Source organism: Camelus ferus, chromosome 8, assembly GCF_009834535.1.
Source record: "Camelus ferus isolate YT-003-E chromosome 8, BCGSAC_Cfer_1.0, whole genome shotgun sequence".
NCBI classification, from domain to species: Eukaryota; Metazoa; Chordata; class Mammalia; order Artiodactyla; family Camelidae; genus Camelus; species Camelus ferus.
Window position 1 is genome coordinate 55,002,084 of NC_045703.1, and position 22,828 is coordinate 55,024,911.

General features: G+C 39.4%; 1 protein-coding gene across 3 annotated transcripts in view; it reads left to right on the top strand.

Annotated features, from left to right (window-relative positions):
- AIG1 (androgen induced 1) overlaps positions 1 to 22,217 on the top strand; it is a 220,254-nt gene extending 198,037 nt beyond the window's left edge. For 2 of the 3 annotated variants that reach the window (XM_032485056.1, XM_032485052.1), the window contains 2 exons: positions 15,712 to 15,875; positions 21,548 to 22,217. In XM_032485056.1, coding sequence (XP_032340947.1) covers positions 15,712 to 15,875; positions 21,548 to 21,585 — 202 coding nt within the window. In that variant the 3' untranslated portion in view covers positions 21,586 to 22,217. Of the gene's footprint in view, positions 1 to 6,384; positions 10,759 to 15,711; positions 15,876 to 21,547 lie in introns of those variants that run through there. The other variant, XM_032485051.1, reaches the window with a different exon arrangement.
- Positions 22,218 to 22,828: the final 611 nt, after the last annotated feature.

Genomic DNA, 22,828 nt, shown 5'->3' on the forward strand with positions numbered 1-22,828 from the left:
CTTGAAGATATGTCAGTAAAAATTTCTCAGATTGAAATACAAGACAAAAAAAATGAAAAGATGGAACAGAATACCCAAGAGCTGTGGAGCAATTTCAAAAGGTGTAACATACACAATTTGGAATACTAGAAGAAGCTAGGGCAGGTGCGGGGGCACCTTTTAGTTATAGAAGAATGAGGGTAGGATTCATAGCTTATTTCTCAGGAGAAACCACTGCAAGCAGGAGGAGAATGGCATAAAACACTTAAAGTGCTGAAGGAAAAAAAAATTGACCTAGAATTCTATATGCAGCAAAATTATCCTTCAAACATAAAGGAAAAATAAAGATTTTTCTCAGAAAATAAAAACTGAGGGAATTCATTGCCTGCAACCCTGTCCTAGAAGAGATGTTAAAAGATAATTTTCAGGGAGAAAGAAAATCATAAAGGGCAGAAACTTGGATCTACATAAGGAAAAGAAAAACATAGAAAAAAGAACAAGCAAAGATGAAATAAAATATTTTATTTTTCTTATTCTTAATTGATCTATTAGAGAAGTGTTGTTCAAAATTACAATAGTAACAATGTATTGGGTGATTATCATATGTGGATAAATTAAATGAATGACAATGAAGTTATAAGGGATGGAAAGGAGGAAGTGAGACTGCCTTGTTATTAGGTATCTGCACTGCCTATGAATCAGTATTTGAAAGTGGATTTATATTAGTTATGAATGTGTATTGCAACTTTAGGGAAACAGTAGGAAAAAATTTACAAAAAGAAGTATAATTGATATTGTAAGAGAGAAGAGAAAATGGATGCATATAAAATATTTAATTAAAAACACAGGAAACAGAAAAAAAGGAGGAAGAAAAAAGAAACAAAAAACAAGTACAATGAATAGAAAGTACAAGCAAGGCAGTTATTACTCCAACTATAGTAATAATTACTTTAAATGTGATGGATTCAATTCAGCAATGAAAAGACAAAAACTGTCACAAATATAAAATAACAATACCCAAAAATGTGTTGCCTATAAGAGACTGACTTTAAGGATAAAGACATAGATAAACCAAGAGTAGAGGCCAAGAGTAATGGGGAAAGATATAACCTGCCAATACTAATCAAAATAAAAGTGATATTTATTTCAGGCAAAGCATACTTCAAAACAAACACAATTATCCCAGATAAAGAGAAGCATTATATAATGATAAAAGGATTAATTCTCTAAGAGGACATAATAACCTTTAATGTGTCTGCTTCTAACAACAGAATCTCAAAATATGTGAGGGAAGAACTGATAGAACTTTAAGAAGACATATTCAAATCCACTATTACAGCTGGAGGTTACAATAGCTTTCTTTCAGTAATTGCTAGATCAAGCAGGCAAAAAATTAGTAAGGATACAGTTAACCTGAACGGCACCATCAATCAACTTGATCTAGTTGACATATATAGAATACTGTATTCAAAAAGAGCAGAGGACACATTCTATTCAAACTCATATGGAACATTCACCAAGAAAGATAATCTTCTGAGCCAAAAAACACACCTTAAATTTAAAAGAATAGAAATCATACAAAATATATTCACAGTCCACAACGGAATTAAACCAGAAATTAATAACAGAAAGATATCTAGAAGATCACAAGCTATCTGGAGATTAAGTAACACACTAACAGATAACACAGGTCAAAGAAGAAGTGTCAAGAGAAATTTAAAATATTTTGAACTGAAAGAAAATGAAAATACAATTTATCAAAATTTGTAAGATTCAGAGACTGCAATGCTCAGAGATTAATTTAGAACATGAAATGCATATATTAGAAAAAAAAAAAACAGATCTAAAACCAATACTCTAAGTTTCCCCTTTAGAAGACTAGAGAAAGAAGAGAAATTTGTACCAAAACCAAAAAGAAGAAAGAAAATAATATAAATTAGAGCAGAAATTAATAAAATTGAAAACAGGAAATTGATAAACCAAAAACTAATTATTTGAAAAGATCAGTAAAATGGATTAAGCCCTAGCCAGGCTAACCAAGAAAAGAACAGAGAAGACATACGGTTACTAATATTAGAAATTGAAGGGGAGTCTCCTACTGATTCCATGGACATTAAAAGAATAATTCAGGAATATTATGAACAACTCTGTGCCCACAAACTTGATAATAACTAGATAAAATGGACCAATCTACCAAAACTGACATAGGAAAATTAGACAATTTGAATAGGCCTGTATTTATTAGAGAAGGTGAATCAATTATTAATAATATTCCAAAACATAAAACACCAGGCTCAGATGGTTTTATTGGTGAATTCTACCAAACATTTAAGGAGGAAAGGATACCAACTCTTCACAATCTCTTTCAGAAAATAGAAGAGAGAAAATACCCTCTAACTCATTCTGAGACCAGTGATGTGAATAGTAGAGACATTACAAGGAGGAAACCTACAGATACGTATCTTACTTGAACATAGATGCAAATCTTCTCAAACATAACTGAATCAAGACACAATCCTTTCACAAAAATTAACTCAAAATGCATCATAAACCCAAATGTAAAACTCAATACTATAAACTCCCAGAAGAAAACATAAGCAATTTGGGTTTGGCAGAGTTTTGAGGTATAACACCAAAGCATAAGGAAAAAAAAAACCACTGAAAACTGATTTAGCCCCCCAAAATATGATGTAAATGTATTTGGTGGATAAAAGATAGGGGAAAAAAGAGGGAAGGTGTTGTTAAGAGGACTGAACTCATATCTTTCATCTTAGAAAGTCAGAAGATAATATTTAAAATGGATAAATCAAGAAACAGCAATTTATGACTATTTTTAAGAAACATGGTTATAAAAGATAAATGAAACAGCTGAAATTGTTGAGTATGGTTTCCTTGGGGAGCAGGACAGGGCATGGGAAGGAGACTATAAGGGTTGCAGTTGGACAGGGCAGAGAGTTTCTGCTCTTTTAACATAAGCTTTATAGAACTTTTGATGATTTAATTCCAATAAAAATTAAAATGAAACTGAGACATGAACACCGTAACTCAACTTGAAAAAAAGGTAGTAATTGACTCTATTACTCTGCCCTTGCACTAGTATGGGTGTAATGCCAAGCTGTCATCTAATATCTGAATTAGTGTTAGACTGGGAGCCTTGTCACGAAGGCAGGGGCCACACCTGCTTCACATACTGCTATATGCACATGGTTGACACATTCTAGGCACTGCTACATATTTGTTGAATGAAAAAGTATATAAAAGAAACATTTAGCAGTTCTAGAAGCAGCACACAGAGGACTGATGTGACCAATAATACAGAGATGGCCTCGCTATAATTTGGCACTGGGCACTGGCACAAAGCAGGGGCTCAAGAAACGTCCAAGAACATTGCTATTTATTTAAGAAGGTTGGAGGTTAGAGAGAGGAGAGATTGGTAGTCCAAGGAGGTCAGGATCAAGGAAGATGTAATAATCAAAGCAGGGATAACCCGAACATTGTTTGTAATCCTAAAAAATAAGAATCTCTTAGAGGGAGACACATGAAATGTGCTAGATAAACACTAGAGATCATTTCTGCAAATGTGGAAAATTGTGATTTTCTGTTGTGGGACTCGGGATGTTCCTCCCCATCCCGTTCCAGAGCTAGTCGTCTAAACGCTTGGGTTTCTCACTCCTCTAGCCAAACTCTGATGATTGCTTGGGCCGTAACAGTCCCTTGCTGACCGCACTCCCCACCTCCCTCCAGAAAGAACACATGTTCTCCACAGTGTTCAATGTGTCAACTTGATGTTTGGCACCCACATGCTTTGAGAAGGTCCAAATGATTAAAGTTAAGCAAAAACGGTCATGAGTTTTATTAAGGGAAATTTGAATTGAATTCTCTCCAGGGCAACATCACCAGAAGACCAGGTAGGCTGTAAAAAGTGGGACCCAAAGGAAACCAATCATTTGCAACCAGTTTAGACATGTGTCAGGACATGCGCTGGGGGAAAATATTCTGAGTAGATTATTGGCCTGCCTTGTAGCTAGCTTGCTCTGATATTTGTGATTTAGAATCAGGAAGAAAACACATCCTCCCATTACCTCATTATAGGAATTCATTTTGGGAGGCACACACCATTTGCCTCTTTCCCCGGGGATGGGCGGAGGGACTTGTAACCTTGAAAACATCTTTGTGTGTGAGAAGTACAGAAATATATGATCTATTTCTGCATAGAGAGAAGCAGCGGAAAGCTTTTATTGTTTTTGTTTGCTGTTTGTTTTTCTCCCTAACCTAAGTTGACTGTGCTAAGAACTTCACATTATCAGATGACTACATCTCTAAGGGAAGCAGTATTGTTTGTACCCCCTTTAGCAAAGAGGAAACTGAGGCTGGAGAAGTTAATTAATATCCAAGGTGACCTCACTACCATGTGGATGCACTGGAAATTGAGCTCAAGTACAAATGACATAACGACATAGACAGGACCTGCTACATAATTTGTGGGGCACAGAGCAAAAATAAAATTACGGAGCCCCTTATTCAAAAATTATTGTGTATTTCAAGATGGTGACAGCAGAGCATCAAGCCAAATGTGGGACCTTTCTGAGCACAAGGCCCGATGTGACTGCACAGGCTGCAAACCAGATAAAGCAGGTCCCATGTATAGTACCTCCCAGGTTCTATAAACTGGGGCTAGCTCTAACAAGAAAACTGAAAAGACTTTGAAGAATCAGAAACCAATTTTGCCTTAAAAGATTGTCTTGAAGAATGCTCTATTAAGCTCACAGTAAATGAAGAATTATATAATTACATCTGTGACTTCTAAAATTATCTCTGTAACTGAGCTAGAGGATATTTCAGCACTGCTTCAGATGGCATCCTTCCATTCGGTACTTGCCTGTGAATTGATGCCTTAATTCTCTATCACTACCATACACATCACCAAGGAGTACTTTTTGAGCTCTGTTTTCAGAGCCTTGTCCTTTTCTAGACAGATGTCCTTTGTCATATTCCCTGGGACATACAGCTTTTTCCACCCGAAACTTAGCACCCCCTCCACAGTGATCTCCTCAAGGGCACCCTCATCTGGTGCACAGTGGACTCGAGAAATGTTTGTTGAATTAATGAATGAGTACACGAACTCCAGTACACTGCAGAATTCTAGATTCTCAGAAATGTAGCAAGAACCAGTCTCCATGCAATCAGTCCTTAGGAGATGTCCAAGGGGCCTTTAGAATGGTCCTAAAATGAGACAGATCAAAAGAGAGGGCTAGGACTAAAGTCAGCATCTGAGCCATAAGTCAAAGCTGCCCTGGAAAAGTCCTTCAGAAGCACCACGTTGGAGGCACCATGTGAGACACTCAAACTCCCACTGGGCGAGAAGCTGACGCACATCCTTCGTCTCACCCCACCTTGGGGCACGTGCTAATTGCCTGCCAAGCAGAGGAGTAAATTCCAGTAAGCTAACTAAGTCAGAGCCTCCTCTGAAGGAAGTTTCTCACTTGATCCCTGCTGTGGTTTTTCTCCCCAGGGGAGAAGTTGTAAAATCTGATTGCTGAGTTTTTATAAGAGACTCTGTCTTGTGTTAAAACTTCACCAAAACTGATTTATCTTATATCTGGCAAAATTTCTAAATCTCACACATTTTCTGCACTGAGCATGAGTTGCTTTTATGGTCAGTGAGGAAAAAGAAAAGAAAAAGTTTACAGAGATTTCAAATTTGCATCATTTTTTGGGTTTGGTTCTGAGCACGTTAAAAGCTGCTCCTGCACATCGTATCCTAGTCTCCAGAGCACTGGATGAGCCTGGTGTACGGGCAAGAGCTGCTCTGCTGTGGTGGGTATCTCTGCTTTCCCACCTTGTGACCCTCTCAGGGCCTCGGTGTCTTCAATTGTAAAATGGTACCAATAGAATACCTTCTCCAAAGAGCTGCTCCTGTAAAGCCTTTAGCACAATGCCTGTCGCTGAGAATTCAGTGTCGTTCGCTATTAGCTGTTACCTCATATGAGTCTGTGTCCTGTGTGTCTTCTGCGCTAAAAGCCAGGCTATGAAATAGCCTTGCTCCTTATCGAAACATGAATAATCAAATCAATGTTTAAATCTTCTTTAAAATAAACTAACCTTAAGGACTGAAAGGTTATCAGCAGTGAAATAGGTACATGTGTTTATCCAGAATAAACAAAGGTGACAGGGTCAGAAGAGGGGAGGGAGATTTCTCCCTGTCCATAGCTCCTCAGGGACTCCAGTGACCACCACAACTCATGGTTTATGTGATGAGATGAAATTTGGCCAGGGGGCGTAAATGGCTTGACAAGGTCAGTTTTTCTTTATTTACCGTTTATCGTTTATACCCAGTCAACATCCAAAGTAGATTTGAATGATACGCACTTGGAATCTGAAAAATTTCTTGCTTCTACTTTGTAGGTGGGGAGTCCAGTTTTCTCATTATCCTCAATTCTCAAAGATACTGTGCTCGCAGTTATCTGCCCTACCTCGGAACCACTCGTCCGTTGGCTTCAAGACACCACACTTCAGTCTTTCTTCCACGTCTGTAGCCCCTCCGTTTTCAGTCTCATTTTTAACCTCATCCACCTCGAACTACCCCTTAAATCTTGATCCTTTTCAGGGTTCTCTTATGGACCTACGTTCTTCAGACTGTGTGCGCTACCTAGGTAACCTTAATCTGTTCCCATGGCCTCAACCACCATCTTTTCGCCAATGACCCCAATATCTGTATTGCCACATCAGTCCTTTCCCTACAGTCCAAACCCATGGAAGTGCCTTCAGGATATCTCCTCTTGGATATCTTACAGACACCTCAGACTCAGCATGTCCAAACTGAGCTCACCAGACCCTCACACCAGCTCCCTTATGGCACTCCCTGTCTCAGGAAATGGCGGCACCTTCCACCCAGTTAATCAAGCCAGGAATCTATGATTAATCCTTAATTCATCTCAGTGCCCTCATTGCCTAAATCCAGTCAGTCAACAATTTCTCTTCATTCTATTTCCTGAATCAGTGCCTTTCAAACTAATTTTACTATAAATAAAAGAAATATCTTTTGCATCATGACTGTGCCAGTGCACACATGGAACAGAAGTTTCACAAAACAATTTTTATCATCATTATATGCAAGGCCTTCTGATATTTTCTATTATGTTTTCTTCTATTGTTCCTTTTTAAAATGCTAGTAACTAGTGGATTGTTGGCAAATATTAAACTACCAGCCCTTCTGGAGGTGAGGGAAGGGGAGCCTGATGTGTAGCATTTGTCAGTTTTCAGTGTAAATACTCTCACCATGGTTGAATTTAAGCCACCAGCCAACAAGCCTGCAAACATCCTAAAGATACCAGCTCTCCTGACCATATATAGCACGTCATCATTTATCACCTAGAGGTTTTGATGGACACTAGCCTAAATATCTCTTAAATCTACTAACTAATTTTCATTCCCAATGCTACCACTCCAGTCCTCGCCACCACCATGTCTGATATAATTGGTTTCCGGGTCAATCTGATTTGTTTCCCATTTATTTAATACCCTTCAAAAACTTCCTATTGTACAAATTAGGACAGAGTCTACAATTCTTACCATGGCTTACAAAGCCACCCACAGTTGAGCACCTGCCTGCCCCTCATGCCCTCACTCTTGATTTCAACAAAAGTGGTTTTTTTCTTGAATATCTGGGAGTTTTCCCTTGTTTTTATGTCTCTGGACATACTATTCCATTTGGCTAGGAATTTCTTGCCTCCCATTTTTGTTCAACGAACTCTTACTCATCTTTCTCATCACAGCTTAAATGCTACGTTATTCATTTATTCATTATCCTACTATGTGACAGGCATCGTGGTAAGTGCTGAGGATTCAGTGATATGTAGACATAGACACAGTCCCTCATCTGACAGAACTTAATATGCTAGAGGGGAAGAAACATTATACAAATCAAATATCATTCAAACTGTGTATTAATAAAAGAAGAGCTTAAAAAAATAGGAGTCATGGTTCTATAAGAGTATATCAAATCTGACCTACTGTAGTAGATCCACGAAAAGTTTCCTATGTGATGACTGGTTCATTATAATAGCTGAGCTAAGATATAAATGAAAAATATAACAATGAGTCTAAAGGTGGGTAACTAACAGAACAGGCAAAAAGAGAGGAATGTGTAAATCCACATGGCAGGAAGGAACACGGTAAAATCAAGGAACCAAATGCAAGCCAGTGTAAGAGAAGCAAGGTATGCGATGGGGGTATGAGACAGGTAGAAGCCAACTCTATAACAGGCACCCAAGACGTCACTAAAAACTGGGGGGAAAAGCAATGGAACGTCACTGACTTGTTGGAACCAGGGATATAATGTGTTCAGATTTCCGGTTTGAAAAGCTCACTCTGGCAGTTGTGAGGATGAATTGGAAGGAGACAAAAGTAGATGTGGAGACAAATTAGAAGCTATTACACTACTCCAGGCAGAGATGGTCGCAACACAAATTAAGATGTTGGTCTTCCATGGAGATGGAAAAAAATTGACATATTAGAAAGATGTGTGAGATAACTGACAAGGAAATGACAGATGGGTATATGTGGTGAAAGAGAGGGATGTAGCAATGACCCCCAGGTTTGAGTTACAAAATCAAAAGGATGATAGTACCATTTGCAGAATGGAATATCAGAGGAGGACCAGGTTCGTTGGAAAAAAGCATGACTTTAGCTGTGGCTATATTGAGTTTTAGGTACATTTAAGATGTGTAAAATGAGATGTTCTGAGGACTATTTGATAAACTATTCTGGAACAGAGGAGACATCCGGATTAGGACCTAGATCTGTGAAATGACTGTGTATAGGTAGTAGACATGCAGCCATGGATGTGAAAGAACTCATCAACTGAAAATGCATAATAGGAGAAGACAGTCCAAACCAATTCTTAAGGAAATTGCACATTCACTGGCTGGGCAGTGAAAGGTGAACTTACAAAGGGAACCAAGAAAAGCAGCCAAAGAGGTAGGAAAACAGGAGAAATTGATGTCACAGAGCGAGGACATTTTGGTGGAGTATCAAGAAATGAAGCCAGACTGTTGTAGGTCGTGGGGGCTGAGTGCAAAGTACAGATCTGGAGTCAGTGAGTGTAGACTCACTGGACAAGTCTGTCCTTGAAGAGAAGGAGAGATATAGAATTGTATTTGGAAGCTGATGGAAACTTTTTTATTGTGTTTGTAAGAAAAGCATTTGAGCATATTTATCAGCGATGAAAAACTTGGTTTGAAAGAAAGGTGAACACGCAAGGGAAAGGAAGGCTAATGGTGTCAGGTTCACAAAAAAGCAGAGAATGATCCCTGGACACCCCTGACACGCCTACACTCACCTCGGTTCTGAGGACACTCGTCATTTCTCCATTAACTCTGTGTTCCTTGTTAGACAGTACTGCCCAAGGACAAGAATCACCTTTGCCCCATTTGCTTCTGTATCCCTGGTGTGCGGCACAGTGCTCAGATAGGAGGCATTAATAAATGTCATTTTAACTGCATATTAAAGTGAATGAAATTGGAAGTACCTTTAACAAAAAAGGCAATCCCAGAAGTCTTATGATACTATAACATATGTATATATATGTATGCACACGCACACACACATGCACGCACACACACTGTAGTTATTGATTTTTTAGGCTAAATTGAAAAATTGGTATCATTACCTTAAGCATAAGCTGTTTGGGTACTAAGATAAGAGGGCCTTAGGATAAGGTAGAAACTGAAAGTCTGCTAAGAACTGAGAACTCTCCACATATAGATGAGCAAGGCCATGAGTCTTTTTTTGTGCAGAAAATTAAGCCCTGATTATATCAAGGAAACAAAGGGTAAAAGCGCAACCCATCAGGACAAGTGGATGCATCATTCACACCAGTCCAGGTGGAACCCCACACAATGGGGCTTCTATATCTGAGATGGTTTGGTGACCTACTAAATCCAAAAACTTAAAAGAAAGAAAGAAAGAAAGAAAACATTCATTTCATTTTTGGAGACAATATTAAATGCCTCATATAGGGAAGCAAGTCCACGTGGGAGAAACTCCCAATTTACCCCATCCCACCCCCTACCGCCCCCTACCAGTAACCATAATCAGAGCACTTTATATCCTTAGAAATCATTGAGGACCCCCAAAAGCTTTGCTACATCAGTTACATCCATTGATATTTATTGGATTATGGATTAAAATGGAAAGTCTAAAAATAACTAATTTATTTAAAAATAGTAATAAACCCATTGCACATAAACATAAAATAAAATAATTTTGTGAAAATGACATTTTCTAAAACAAGAAAAGTGAGAAAATAACTGTGCATTTTGAAGTGTATTTTGTCAGTCTCTTTAATGGATGACTTAATATAGATGGATTCGCAAAAAAAAAAAATCCTTTCCTAGCTTTTCCATTTCTTAAGAGAAGTTCTTTAGTCCAGCCTCAGTTTCTTTCTCTGTGAAATGGGGATAATCAGACCTCACAGGGTGGTTGAATAAAGTAAAGGGATTACATATCATATTAGAGCGCCATGCTCAGAATAGCCATCCACTCCCTGACCTAAGAATTTTACCTTTCTATCGTCATTTCTGACATCCTCTCATTATGCTCTACAAACTCTGATTTTTACCTCAGTAGAATGAGGATGATATGCCATATCTAAGATTTTTGAGAAAACCACATAATGTGAATGAAGTTTCTTCATGAAATACAAAGAACTACTTTTTTTCTTGAAGTATAGTTGACTTACAGTATTATATTAGTTTCAGATGTACAACATAGTGATTTTATGTTTTTATAGATTATACTCCACATAAAGTTATTATAAAATAGTAATTATATTACCTGTGTTGTACATTACATCCTAGGATCTTATTTCATACTTAGTAGTTTGTACCTCTTAATCCTCTTCACCTATCTTGCCCCTCCCCTAACTCCTCTCCCCACTGGTAACCACTAGTTTGTTCTCAGTATTTGTGAGTCTATTTCTGTTTTGCTATATTTGTTTGTTTTACTTTTTAGATTCCATATATAAGTAAAAATATACAGTATTTGTCTTTCTTTGTCTGACTTATTACACTAAGCATTATACCTTCCAGGTCCATCATGTTGTTGCAAATGGCAAAATTCCATTCTTTTTATGGCTGAGTAGTATTCCACTGGTGTGTGTGTGTGTGTGTGTGTGTGTGTGTGTGTGTGTGTGTGTGTATACACACCGCATCTTCTTTACCCATTCATCTTTTGATGGACACTTAAGTTGCTTACATATCTTTGTTATTGTAAATAATGCCTCTGTGAACAGCAGGGTACATATGTTTTCAAATTAGCGTTTACATTTTCTTCAGGTATATACCCAAGAGTGGAATTGCTGGATCATATGGTAGTTCTATTTTTAATTTGTTGCAGAATCTTCTTACTGTTTTCCATGTGGCTGCACAATTTATTTTCCCACCAATAGCATACAAGTTTCCCTTTTCTCCACATCCTCGCCAGCATTTGTTATTTGTGTTCTTTTTGATGATAACCATTCTCACAGGTGTAGGTGACATCTCATTGTGGTTTTGATTTGCATTTCCCTCATGATTAGTGATGTTGAGCACCTTTTCATGTGCTTGTTGGCCATCGTACAAAGGACTACATAAACCAGGGGCCAGCAAACTACAGCCAATGGGCCAAATCTAGCCCCTCCACCACCTGTGTCTCATTTTTTTCATTTCTTTTATGGCCCACAAGCTAAGAGTGGCTTTTACATTTTTTGATGACCAGAAAAAAGTCAAAAGAAGATGATTATTTTATGACATGTGAAAGTTATATGAAATTCAAATTTCAGTGTCTATAAATAAAGTTTTATTGGAACACAACCACACTCATCTGTTTACATAGAGTCTCCAGCTCCTTTTGCACTGCAATTGCAGAGCTGAAAGTTGTGACAGAGATAGTATGGCTTGCAAAACTGAGAGCATTTACTATCTGGTTCTCTACAGAAAAGGTATTGCCTACAAGGGGCATAGAGTTTTTTTTTAAGATACTGGCAAAGTAGCTGTCATATAGTGAAGGCTCAATAAACAGATGTTGTTGTTTTTGATGTTCCTTTATTCAGTTAGTCATTCAACAAGGAATTGTTGAGTGTATCCTACGTGCCACACACTGCTCCAAGGGCCACAGATTCTAGCAATGAACGTCACAGACAAAAATGCCTGTGCTCACTGGACGGACAATAAGCAGACAAGTAAAAATAAATATAACATATTAAATGGCTGGGAGTAAAATAAAGGGGTAGAGAATGGAGAGTTTCAGGACAAGGGTTACAATTTTTAGATGCAGTAGCCTGAGAAGCTTTCACAGAGAAGGTAACATCTGAGTGAAAACCCAAAAGACACAAGGGAGCCGTGGGGAAACTGTGGGGAAGACAGGAGTAGGAAGGAATGTTCCAGGCATGGGAACAAACACAGAGCACTTTGTGTGCTCGAGAAATAGCACAGAGTCGGTGTGGCCAGAGTGGAGTGAGCGAGGGGGAGATTAGTAGGAGGCAAGTCGGGAAAGTGTCCAGCAAGCTTAGGCAGGGCCTTGAAGAACCATCCAAGGACTCTTGCTTTTACTCTAAGTGAGAGAGAAGGCAAGAGCTTTGAGCCAAGTGGTGGCAAGACCTGACTTAAATCCAGATCAACCCGGATGCTCCGATGAGAATGGGCTCTAGGATAAACTGCAGCCAAGGAAAAAGCAGACTTAGGAAGTGATTGCAATGGTGCCAGTGAAAGGTGTTGATGGCTTGAGCCCAGAGGGCACTGGTGGCAATGGTGAGAAGTAGATATTTGGGGTATATTTAGAAAGTAGAGCCAATAGGATCCAAGGATGGACTGGATATAGATTTTGAGAAAAAGAGAAGTCAAGAATGACCCCACTTTTTTCTGTCCCAAGCCACTGCTGGAGTAACATAGTATTCATTGATTTGAGAAGTGAAGGATATGGGAGACCTATGTTTGCTATTGGATGACAGAAGGAGGGGACGGATTAAGGAATTAAGGAATTAAGATGCAGGGATGATGAGGACATCATGGAAATGTTAGCTTGGAGATGCATCCTCCAGGGGAAGATGTGCAGTGGGCAACTGAGATCAGGCGAGGCCAAGGCTGGAGACAGGAATTTAGGAGCCCTGTACAGATAGATGGGATGTGGTTATGGTTGTTATACTCATTCAGTATATTAGGATGGATCCAGCCAGACCAAAAGTACATTGCAAACAACGTCTGAGGAGTAGAGGCCTGGCATTGGAGACATTACCAAAAGCTGCAAATGAAAATTTTGTTCCACCAGAAGCAAGGAGGATACCAGGAACAAGTATAAAAAATAAAGCTAGCATTCATAATATGAATTGCTCCAAATTTACCTAATTGAGGAAACAGTTTTCAGTGAGTCAGATTATAACTTTATATGTTAATTTGCAAAAATCAATTATAGCCCTATGGTGTTACATTTTGGGGGATATTGTGTATCGTCTTGATAGAAATTAATAAGCCACTTGATGGGCACACAACACCTCCTTACACTAGTTAAGAGACAATTAGGAAAATAAAACTGCCTCTAATTTATGGACAAACAAAATATGATGCATGAGAACCCCATAGGGTAGTTCAAACAATTTAATTTCTGCTGATCCTCACAAATGCTTCTGCTTTTAAAAAATATATATATTGACTAGCTTGGCTTCCTCTTTTGCTAAAAATCTTTCAGTCTGGACAGTTATTCAGGCTGACCTGGGTGGGTCTAATGAGCATCTCTTCCCTCTAAGGCAGTGATTCTCAACCTTTCTTTCATTACTGATTCCTCCCATCAAGGAATCTTACTAGTTTTTTTTTTCCCAAATCCACCCCATAAAATGTTTTTGTTGTGGTAAAATATACATAACACAATATTATCATTTTAACCATTTGTAACTATAACTCAGTGTCATTGAATACATTCAAGATATGTTATATAACCATCACCACTATCTATGCTCAAAATATTTTCAATTTCCCCAACTTAAATTCTGTACCTGATATATAATCATTCCCTATTCCCCATGCCTCCCAGCCCCTGGTAACCTCTATTATACTTTCTGTCTCCATAAATTTGCCTTTTCTAGTATCTCATACAAATGGAATCATGTGATGTTTGTCCTTCCGTGTCTGGCTTATTTCACTTAGCATTATGTTTTCAAGGTTCATCCATGTTGTAGCATATGTCAAAATCTCATTCCCCTTGTTACTGAATAATATTTCATGGAATGTGTATGCAACATTCTGATCATTCATTCATCTGCTGATGGACGTTTGGGATATTTCTACCATTTGGCCATTGGGAGTCACGCTGCTATGAACAAACATCTGTGCCCCTGCTTTCCATGCTTTTAGATACACACCTAGGAATAGGCCTAAGACCCTTTAATACCACAGATGAACTGTGTATCTGTTTAAGTTCTGTGTACATATGTGTCTCTACTTTATACGTAAAAAGAGGAAGACTTCTTCGCCACCCTCCCTGAACCAATTTTTACTTCCTCGAGAGGGGAGTGATCCCACCGTCATCAAGACTGCAAGCTCCAACGTAAAGGCAGGTCTCTTGCCTCAGACAAGGTCTACGTGTAGGTAATATACACCTAGATAAACTGCTCAAAGAGGGGTGAAGCCGTGGATGAGAAAGAAAATGACCCCAAAACATGTAAGTGTTTAAAGTAGTTTTTATTTCCCCATGCAATAGTTATTTGTCATTTACTTAGTCTTCAAAATTGACAACAGTTGATAAAGTAATGAACCCAAGAATGTTTTGGAAACTAGCTCTCAGTAGTTGTATCAGGACCAAACCAATGAAACAAATATTCTAACTAAACTTTGGAAAACAGTGGAGATGAATGATGTATTCCCACTGAGTCTGAACTACTTCCAGAACACAAATAGAATAATTACAAGCAAAGGTTATGTAAAACAGGGGGGGAAGATAAGGAAACAAAAAGTGATCCAAAGATCAGGTTGTAGGAAGCCGGGTGTCAGCGAGGTTACTGGATGGTTCTGTTAGCATGTGGGAGACAGAGTGGTACCTAGTTGGAAGGCAGTAAGGCAAGGTTCCTGGAACATTCTCACCTGGGTTTTATGATAGTGTGGTTGCCTAATGCTGAATTGTGTCACTACGTGAAGAAGAGATTAAGAAGACTGCATAACAGTATTTAGAAAAACAAGAGTTTCAAATACCCAACCAGACCCTTCAAGTGTCTGGAGAGATAAGGAGACAATGAGGACCTGCCAGACTGGAGGAGACTAAAGAGCCATGACCGCTAAATACAAGACGGGATCCTGGACCAGATAAAGGACAGACAGTAAGGAGAAGATGGGGGAATTCCGAATCAAATCTGCAGTTTAGTTAGTAGCACTGTACCAATGTTAACTGCTTTGTTTTAGCGATTGTACCACGATTGTACAAGATGTTAACACGCAGGGAAGCTGAGTATAGGGCACACTGGGACTCTTGCTACCATATTTGCAACTCTCCTGTGAGTCTAAAGTTATTTTAGAATAAAAAGTAAAAGAAAACAAACAAACAACAACTACAACAAAGTATCTGGTAGCTCCTGAGTATCAGAGACAAACTGTTACTGGCATTGCTGAAGAATGCTTGGAGTAGGGGTTCCGTATTTGCAATTATCAGCAGCTTTGAAATCTGACATGGGAGTAACTCTTCTTTGTCTTCTTTCCAATTCCATTATAGGGTGTGTTGGGTGCATCATGTAACTGGGATGTGGGTGTACCCTTTCCTGGAACACATTGGCCCAGGAGCCAGAATCATCTTCTTTGGGTCTACAACCATCTTAATGAACTTTTTGTACCTGCTAGGAGAAGTTCTGAACAGCTATATCTGGGACACACAGAGAAGTAAGTATTGTTTGGGGGAGCATAAAACAAGAGAACTGCTGTCTACAAGAGTGTGTGCGGGGACTGAAGGAAAATTCCACTGGAGCACAGGCTCCCTTATGAAGAGTTTCACTTTTATAACTACAATATTAATTTAAGGGCTGCTGGCGGTTACCTGAGAGGTTTATTACTCACTTTGTCATATTAGCTAGTAAAACATCCAAATCTAAGAGAAAAGAATTGTGTCTGTAAAATTTTATAGGGAGAAATGTTGTAACAAGAAAAAAAATTTAGAAAGTTTCACTTTAATTAACAAAATACTGCCTTAACTAAAGGGACCCCTGATTAAATAGATAAATTATTAAGTGTAACCATTCTCATTAGAAATCACCCACTTTTTGCGTCATCCTTTGCGTGGGTGCTGCCCAAGAGGTCTTGCCCCCATTCTGCTAGAACTCCAAGCAGCACAGAATGCCTCTGGCAACTGTGACTCACCAGTGACTGTCATATTCAAAAGCTGAAGGTGGCAAAGAGGTACCGGCAGTAAAGGGTAGTACTTCATTGCTGCAAAATCTCTCTTAACCTATGAGTTGATTTCTCTTTTGTTTCTATTTACGGCAGAGCCTCCATCTTGGCAAGGCACGTAATCTTACCCAGGCTGTGCAAAACCTGTCCAAAGTGTATGTAAGATAACATAAAAATGGGAAGGTGGAAAAAGCAACAGCCCAGATATGTAGTGGTTTGAGTCCTGCCTGAAAACATCCAAAGGCAAGATGGCGTGAGGATTTTAGAGAGCTCTTGGCATCTCCTCCAATACAATCACAACACTGTAGACGTCACCAGTAAACGGTCTCTGTTCCACAAACACTGAGCACCCTACTCTGTGCCAGAAACTGCCAGGAAGTTGATCTAATTAGACAAATAAAACAGTCATCGCATGTTACTGAATTGGACTTTTTCTGTGTGTGTGGATCTTCTAAGATCATATGCGTCGAGGTGCTAGCCAATGTTAAATGGCCCAGAGGAATCTGAGAGTTTCCTTTCTTAGTAGCTGGCTTGATTTTAAATAGTGGTCTATTAAAAAAAAGTGTTAAATATTTTTATTCAGTGTGGGGGACCAGAAATTAACCTTTTAACAATTTTCCTCTCTGTTCATGGGGAATCATAATCTTCCTCTATTCATTAACTTATAAAAGCATGTAGTTAACTTACAAAAATATTTTGAAAACAAAATGTAGACTTTTCTTAGTTTCTTGGGAGGAAGGCCATATTTAAATGTATGCGAATGTGTCCAATACATGCCATTCAGGAAGTACTTGTGACTGCCTGTTCTCCCTCAGTTAGCTCGATTCCAACTTTCATTTGGCCATTGTTCTGCTACTTCTAAGAGAAGATGACCTGAAAACCAGGAGAGAAAAAAAATCCAATCAACATCAGTCGAATCCTGCTTTTTAGCAGCTTTGAGATAGAAGTTAAAAATGAATAGTGAAGCTAAGTTTTTTTTAATGACCTGTCCAATTAATTCTTGCCATTCTCTCAAGTAACATGGGTTAAGGTTGACTAACATTTTGTAACTCATTTCAGATGTAGAGATTAACGTTATCGACATGGTACCACCACCATCTAGTTAATTCTACCCAGAGACAGATATTTTGTATCAAGGTGGCATCTTTTTTGTTTGTGAGAGGCATTGCAAACTGATGGCTTCCTTCAAATTTTACCTGCCAAGAAAGTTTTATTAGGCCTACGCAGGGTTTTTTGGTTTTGAACCAATATTTTAAAATTGAGAGATTTCACATAAAGGCCAGATTTCTCATATAATCAAGTATTTTAAGATCTGGCAATACCAAGCCCACTGTTCTCTTCTGGCAACGACGGATTAGGAGTATCAGCTGCCCCCTTTTAGGTGGTACTTTAATTTTCCCTAGTTCTCAGCTGGCCACTTTGTCCCTCATGGTAGCCGCCTGGTTCTGTAGGTAGTTGCGTTTGAAACTCTTGATTAAAAGCAGGGTGTGTGTGTGCACGCGCGCGTGTGTGTGTGTGTGTGTTAGAATGAACTGAATACAATCAAGTGCAGTGTTAAAATCCTGACTACATTTACTACATCCCCAACAAACTCCCCAAGGAGCAGGAGTACCACCCTTGAGTCCCCTCCTTGTGTCCACCATGGCTTTCTAATGGCTCAGCTTCCTCCACTTGGTCACGTTGGCTTCAACATCAAGATAAAAATCACACTATTAAAATCAAAAATTAAATTAGAAATCATCTAAGCCAGTCTTTTTTTTTTTTTAACTAAGAGCCAGGTGAGGCCCAGAAATCTTAAGTGACCCAACAAAGTAGATGGCTGCAGAGCCCACACCTTCTGACTGATGTTCAGTCCAGTGTTATTTCCAGTGAACCATCAGAATGTCACCATCAGAAACCCAGACACACGAGAGCTCAGAAACTTCACTCAGAATCTGGATCCACCTTGTAAAGTAACAAAATCAACTGACCTGATAAGAACCCATGAACAAAATTCCTTAAAGTAGGCTAAATTAACAAGGAAGCGTTTGCTCCTCTTAAAAGAAAGTAACTCAAGGTGACTTTGTGGATGTTCTGTTGGTTTTCTAGGGCAGGTACCACAGAGGACCACAAACTAGGCAGCTTAAATGATAGGAATGTAATGTCCCACAGTTCCAGAGGCCCGAAGTCCAAAATCAAGGTATTGGCAGGATTGGTTCCTTCTGAAGACTGTGAGGCAGGGATCTGCTCCAGGGCCTCTCCTTGGCTTGTATATGGCTGACTTCACATTCACATGGCCTTCTCCTCTATGTGTGAGGCTGTTTCCAAATGTCCCCTTTTAATACAAAGATGTTGGCCATGTTCAGTTAGGGCCCACCCTGATGACTTCATTTTAATTTGGTAAAGACCATATCTCCAAATACAATCACATTCTGAGGTCCTAATGGTTAGGTTTGGGAGACACGGTTCAGCCCATGACATTCTGCCTTTTGCCCACCCCATCCCCCAATTCATGTCTTTCATTCATACGAAATACATTCCCAACATCCCCCGAAGTATTTCAACCATCAACCCTTAAGTCCAAAATCTCATCTTAACTATCATCTAAGTCAGGTATAGGTAAGACTCAGGGTACGATTCATCCTGAAGCAAAATTGCTCTCCAGTTGTGAACCTGTGAAACCAGACAGAAATGATCTACTTCCAAAACAATGGTGGAACAGGCATAGAATATATATCCCGTTTCCAAAAAGGAGAATCAAGGAAGAAGGGGGTCCCAGTTCTCAACCAAGTTTTAAAGCTAGCAGGGCAAATTCCATTTGTTTAAGGCTTGGGAATAATCCTCTTTGGCTAAATGCTGTATCCTCAGGCCTCACTGGGAGGGGGTGCGGCCCCGCCCTCTGGGTGCTGGGGGCAGCCCTCTGGAGCCAAGCAGGAGCCAGCCTCTGAACCACCTTCTGGGTCATTCTTCCTTCATTTCGTCCTGTCTCTGTCCCTTTCAGTCCAGCCTTGCAGTGCTTCTGCTGGTACAAAATTCTCCCATGCAATTCATGGGAGTCCAAATCATCAGACAGATCTTTCCCAGCTTCTGCTGAGATGGTTAATTGGATCTGTGAGTCACATGCCTTTAGCAAACGGTTGTCCAGACACACGCGTGGCCTTCTCTCACATTCTGAGGTCCTGGGTGTTAGGACTTCAACACATGAATTTGAGGGAGACAATTCAGCCTACAATAGCTAAAATATTCTGTGCTTAAGCTAAAAATGTATTCCAACTCCAGTGTGTCTGGCTAGGGTGACCAGTCATATTAAGGTCAAACTTTATACAACCAGAAATGAAAGTGTCCAAAAGTGAAAGCTTTGGGGTGAGGGTGGAGAGAGCAGGCAAAAGAGAGAAAGGAGAGGGGAGCCAGGCCCAGATGACAGAAACCTCCACCTTCCTCCCCCCGCCCCCAGTGCCCCACCCAACTCATACCCCACCCAGGCCCAAGGGGGTCCAGCGCGGCCCCCTGGCTGAGGCCCTCTCCCAGCCTGGGGGAACCACATGTGACTGACCCTTCCTCCACGGTCCTGACAGAACATCCTGCCTCAGCTTTGCAACAGGTTTCCTTCTGCTAGTTGTGTGGAAATTATACCTCTGGTTCTTCCAAATATTTACAGCTGTCTAATTTTTTCCCTGCACCTCAAAGCTGCCAAGCTCAAGTAGGTGGGGAGCCACTCTCCCTGTCTGGGTCAGAGAACGCCCCCTGTTCTCCACCCCCGCTTTTGAAGATTCCACTATGGCTGCCAACTCAACCCATCTGCAGAAGAACACTTAGGGCGAAAGAGACTTCAAAAAGAAAAGCAAGCGGTTATTAACTTCTCCACAGGAGAGGGAACACGGGACAGAGTTGGGACCCAAGTCATGTGTGCTGTTTGAACGGAATCTGTGTTGTGTTTTTCTGCCTTTGCCTTGGTTACCCAACAGCTAAGCCATCTCCTGCCTTCTCCCCCCCAACCCTGGTCCTCCTCCCTTCAGATGTCCTTACTCTCCAACTTGAAGTTTTCCTTAATATGATTTCTGAGAAGTACTTTGGAAAAAGTGTAACTGATCTCTGCCAGTTCCTTAGTCATGAAAACCGAACGTAAAAGACTGTCTAAGGACACCTGTTCTGAGCATTTTACCCACATTCCTCTGCCACCACCCTGACCGCACCAAACACATAATGCTGGGGGTGGGGAGCTAGGGGAAGGAGTCGGGGTGTCTCTTCTCTTGCAAGCCCATCAGAATTACGTACCATGTTTGGTTCTACTGCTTCCCCACTAGTTTAGTTTCCTCTGTATTCATTGTTTATTAGCTTATTCCATAAAGATTAATTGAGCTCCTGCTATGAGACAGACACTGTGCTGGGTGCTGGGGATATAACCAGGAACAGAATAGTTGAGGGCTCTGCCCTCTGAAAGCTTGCAGCTTACAAGAGGATACGAACAAAACCTGCAATGCAATATTTGGGGTTCTTTTGTTCAAGCAGAAAGGCTCCGAGAACTTGGTGTTAGAAAAATGTTTTAGTAGAAACGAAAGAAAAAAGAAGTGGGGAGCGTCTGCCAGATTTAACTTTAATTTATAAGAATGACTTAAACATTTTCATCTCCAGGAAAATGAAATACCACAAAGTATTCACTGCAGACAACGGGCAGAAAGGTCTTACCAGTCTGGTACCTGAGTCTCTCAGGAAGGAAAGCATAGCACTACTGGGCTTGGGTTGAATAGAGGGAGAACTTGAGTTTAAGTACACTGTGGGCATGGAAGTAAATAGCTCTTGTGGCTAATAAGCTCTCTATGAGCCTTAAAAACAAAACAAAGATTTGACTTTTGAAAATCCAGAGTCCTTGCCTTGGGAGGGGACAGGAGTAAAATAAAAATAAATGAGGCCTCTTTGAAACTCAGCCAACTCCACACCTCCTATTGCTGGAAGCTGGTTACAAAGCAGTCCGGTTGGGATTTCTGTGCAAACTAAATGAATCAAGAATTAACTTGCTTCCCTGGCCTCCAGAGGCCATGAGAGCTGGGTGTGTCTCAGAGACGTTCTGTCCTGATTTGGGGGGAGGGGTGGGGAGAGAGGTCACTGAGGAAGTTTCTGGAGGTTTTAAAGACGCTTTGGTTCCTAGTTTAACCTGATGTTCAAATAAAGTACTTTGCCTGTATTTCTAGGTATGGAAGAAGAGAAAGAGAAGCCTAAGTTGGAATGAGATCTAAACCAAAACAGAAGAGCAGGATGGAGCCACCATTGAAGACTCGATACCCCCTGGGCATTGGTGCGAAGCCGAGTAAATCACCTCCACCTCCCTGCCCTGGGGGAGGGGGGCGCCTTTACAGAGAAATATATATAAGAATAGAATACAGATGTTTCCAAAATTTAACTTGCCCTCAATTGTGTTTTAAAGAATTCTTTCCAAATTCATTATTGATAACAACATCTTTTTTTTTTTTGGCTCTTCCAATTTTTAAAGCTAAAAATTAATCATTGGATTTTACTTTGTGCAATAATAATTCCATTTAATCAAGGAAAAATAAAATCCTATTGTGTTTCTTGTTGAGAAATATGTGAAAATCAAAGGGGCAGATATAAAGAAGGCATTCGTGTATTTATTTAGTCCTACAGGTGGCTGGTATAATGAACCAGGGCCACAGAATAAGTCAGGAGGAAACGAATGGATGTTCCCTATTGCAATAATGTCACAGTTGCCTCAAACAGGCAATATCACTAATAATTACATTGATTTAGTCAAAACCCTAAGTGTATTTGGATCTTGTGATTTAATCTTGTGAAACTTTTCTTAGATGCAAACTGTAACTTTAATAAAGACAAAGTAACCCCTAACCTGATGTCTGCATGGTGCATCTCAAAACTCTAAAAACACTCATGTCTCCTTTCTTGTATTGTTTCTATTACTTGTTGAAAATGGGCTTCCTATGCCTGATTCTAGCGATTTTTTTTTAAATATTTATCTTTTTGAAAAATCTAAAAGAATAATTTTGTTGGGAAAAAAGCTAACTTACAAAGTCTTTGACCATAATTATTTTAACATAATATTAATACCAAATATGTAGTCGAAAACACATAAAAATAAATCTTAGAGAAATATAAAGAAAGAGCTAATAAAAATAAAAGCAGAAATTAAAGAAGGCAACCATAAAAAACAATGAATTGATCAATTGATTAATAAATACAGTATCTCATCTATTTAAACAGCATTAAAATATTCAAACTACTGGTATGTTAACTGAAAGAAACACAAAGTGCTTGGCAATATAAGTACAAATGTGAGCAAGTTTTTAAGTATAAAAATGTGTTTTATAGCTCTATGGCAACAAATCCTTAGACAATGAAATGTGCAATTTTTAAGAAAAATAAATTCAATTTTAAGAATTAGAAAGCTGTAATAGACTGATATTCATGGAAGACATTTTTTAAATATGTTCAATTAACTA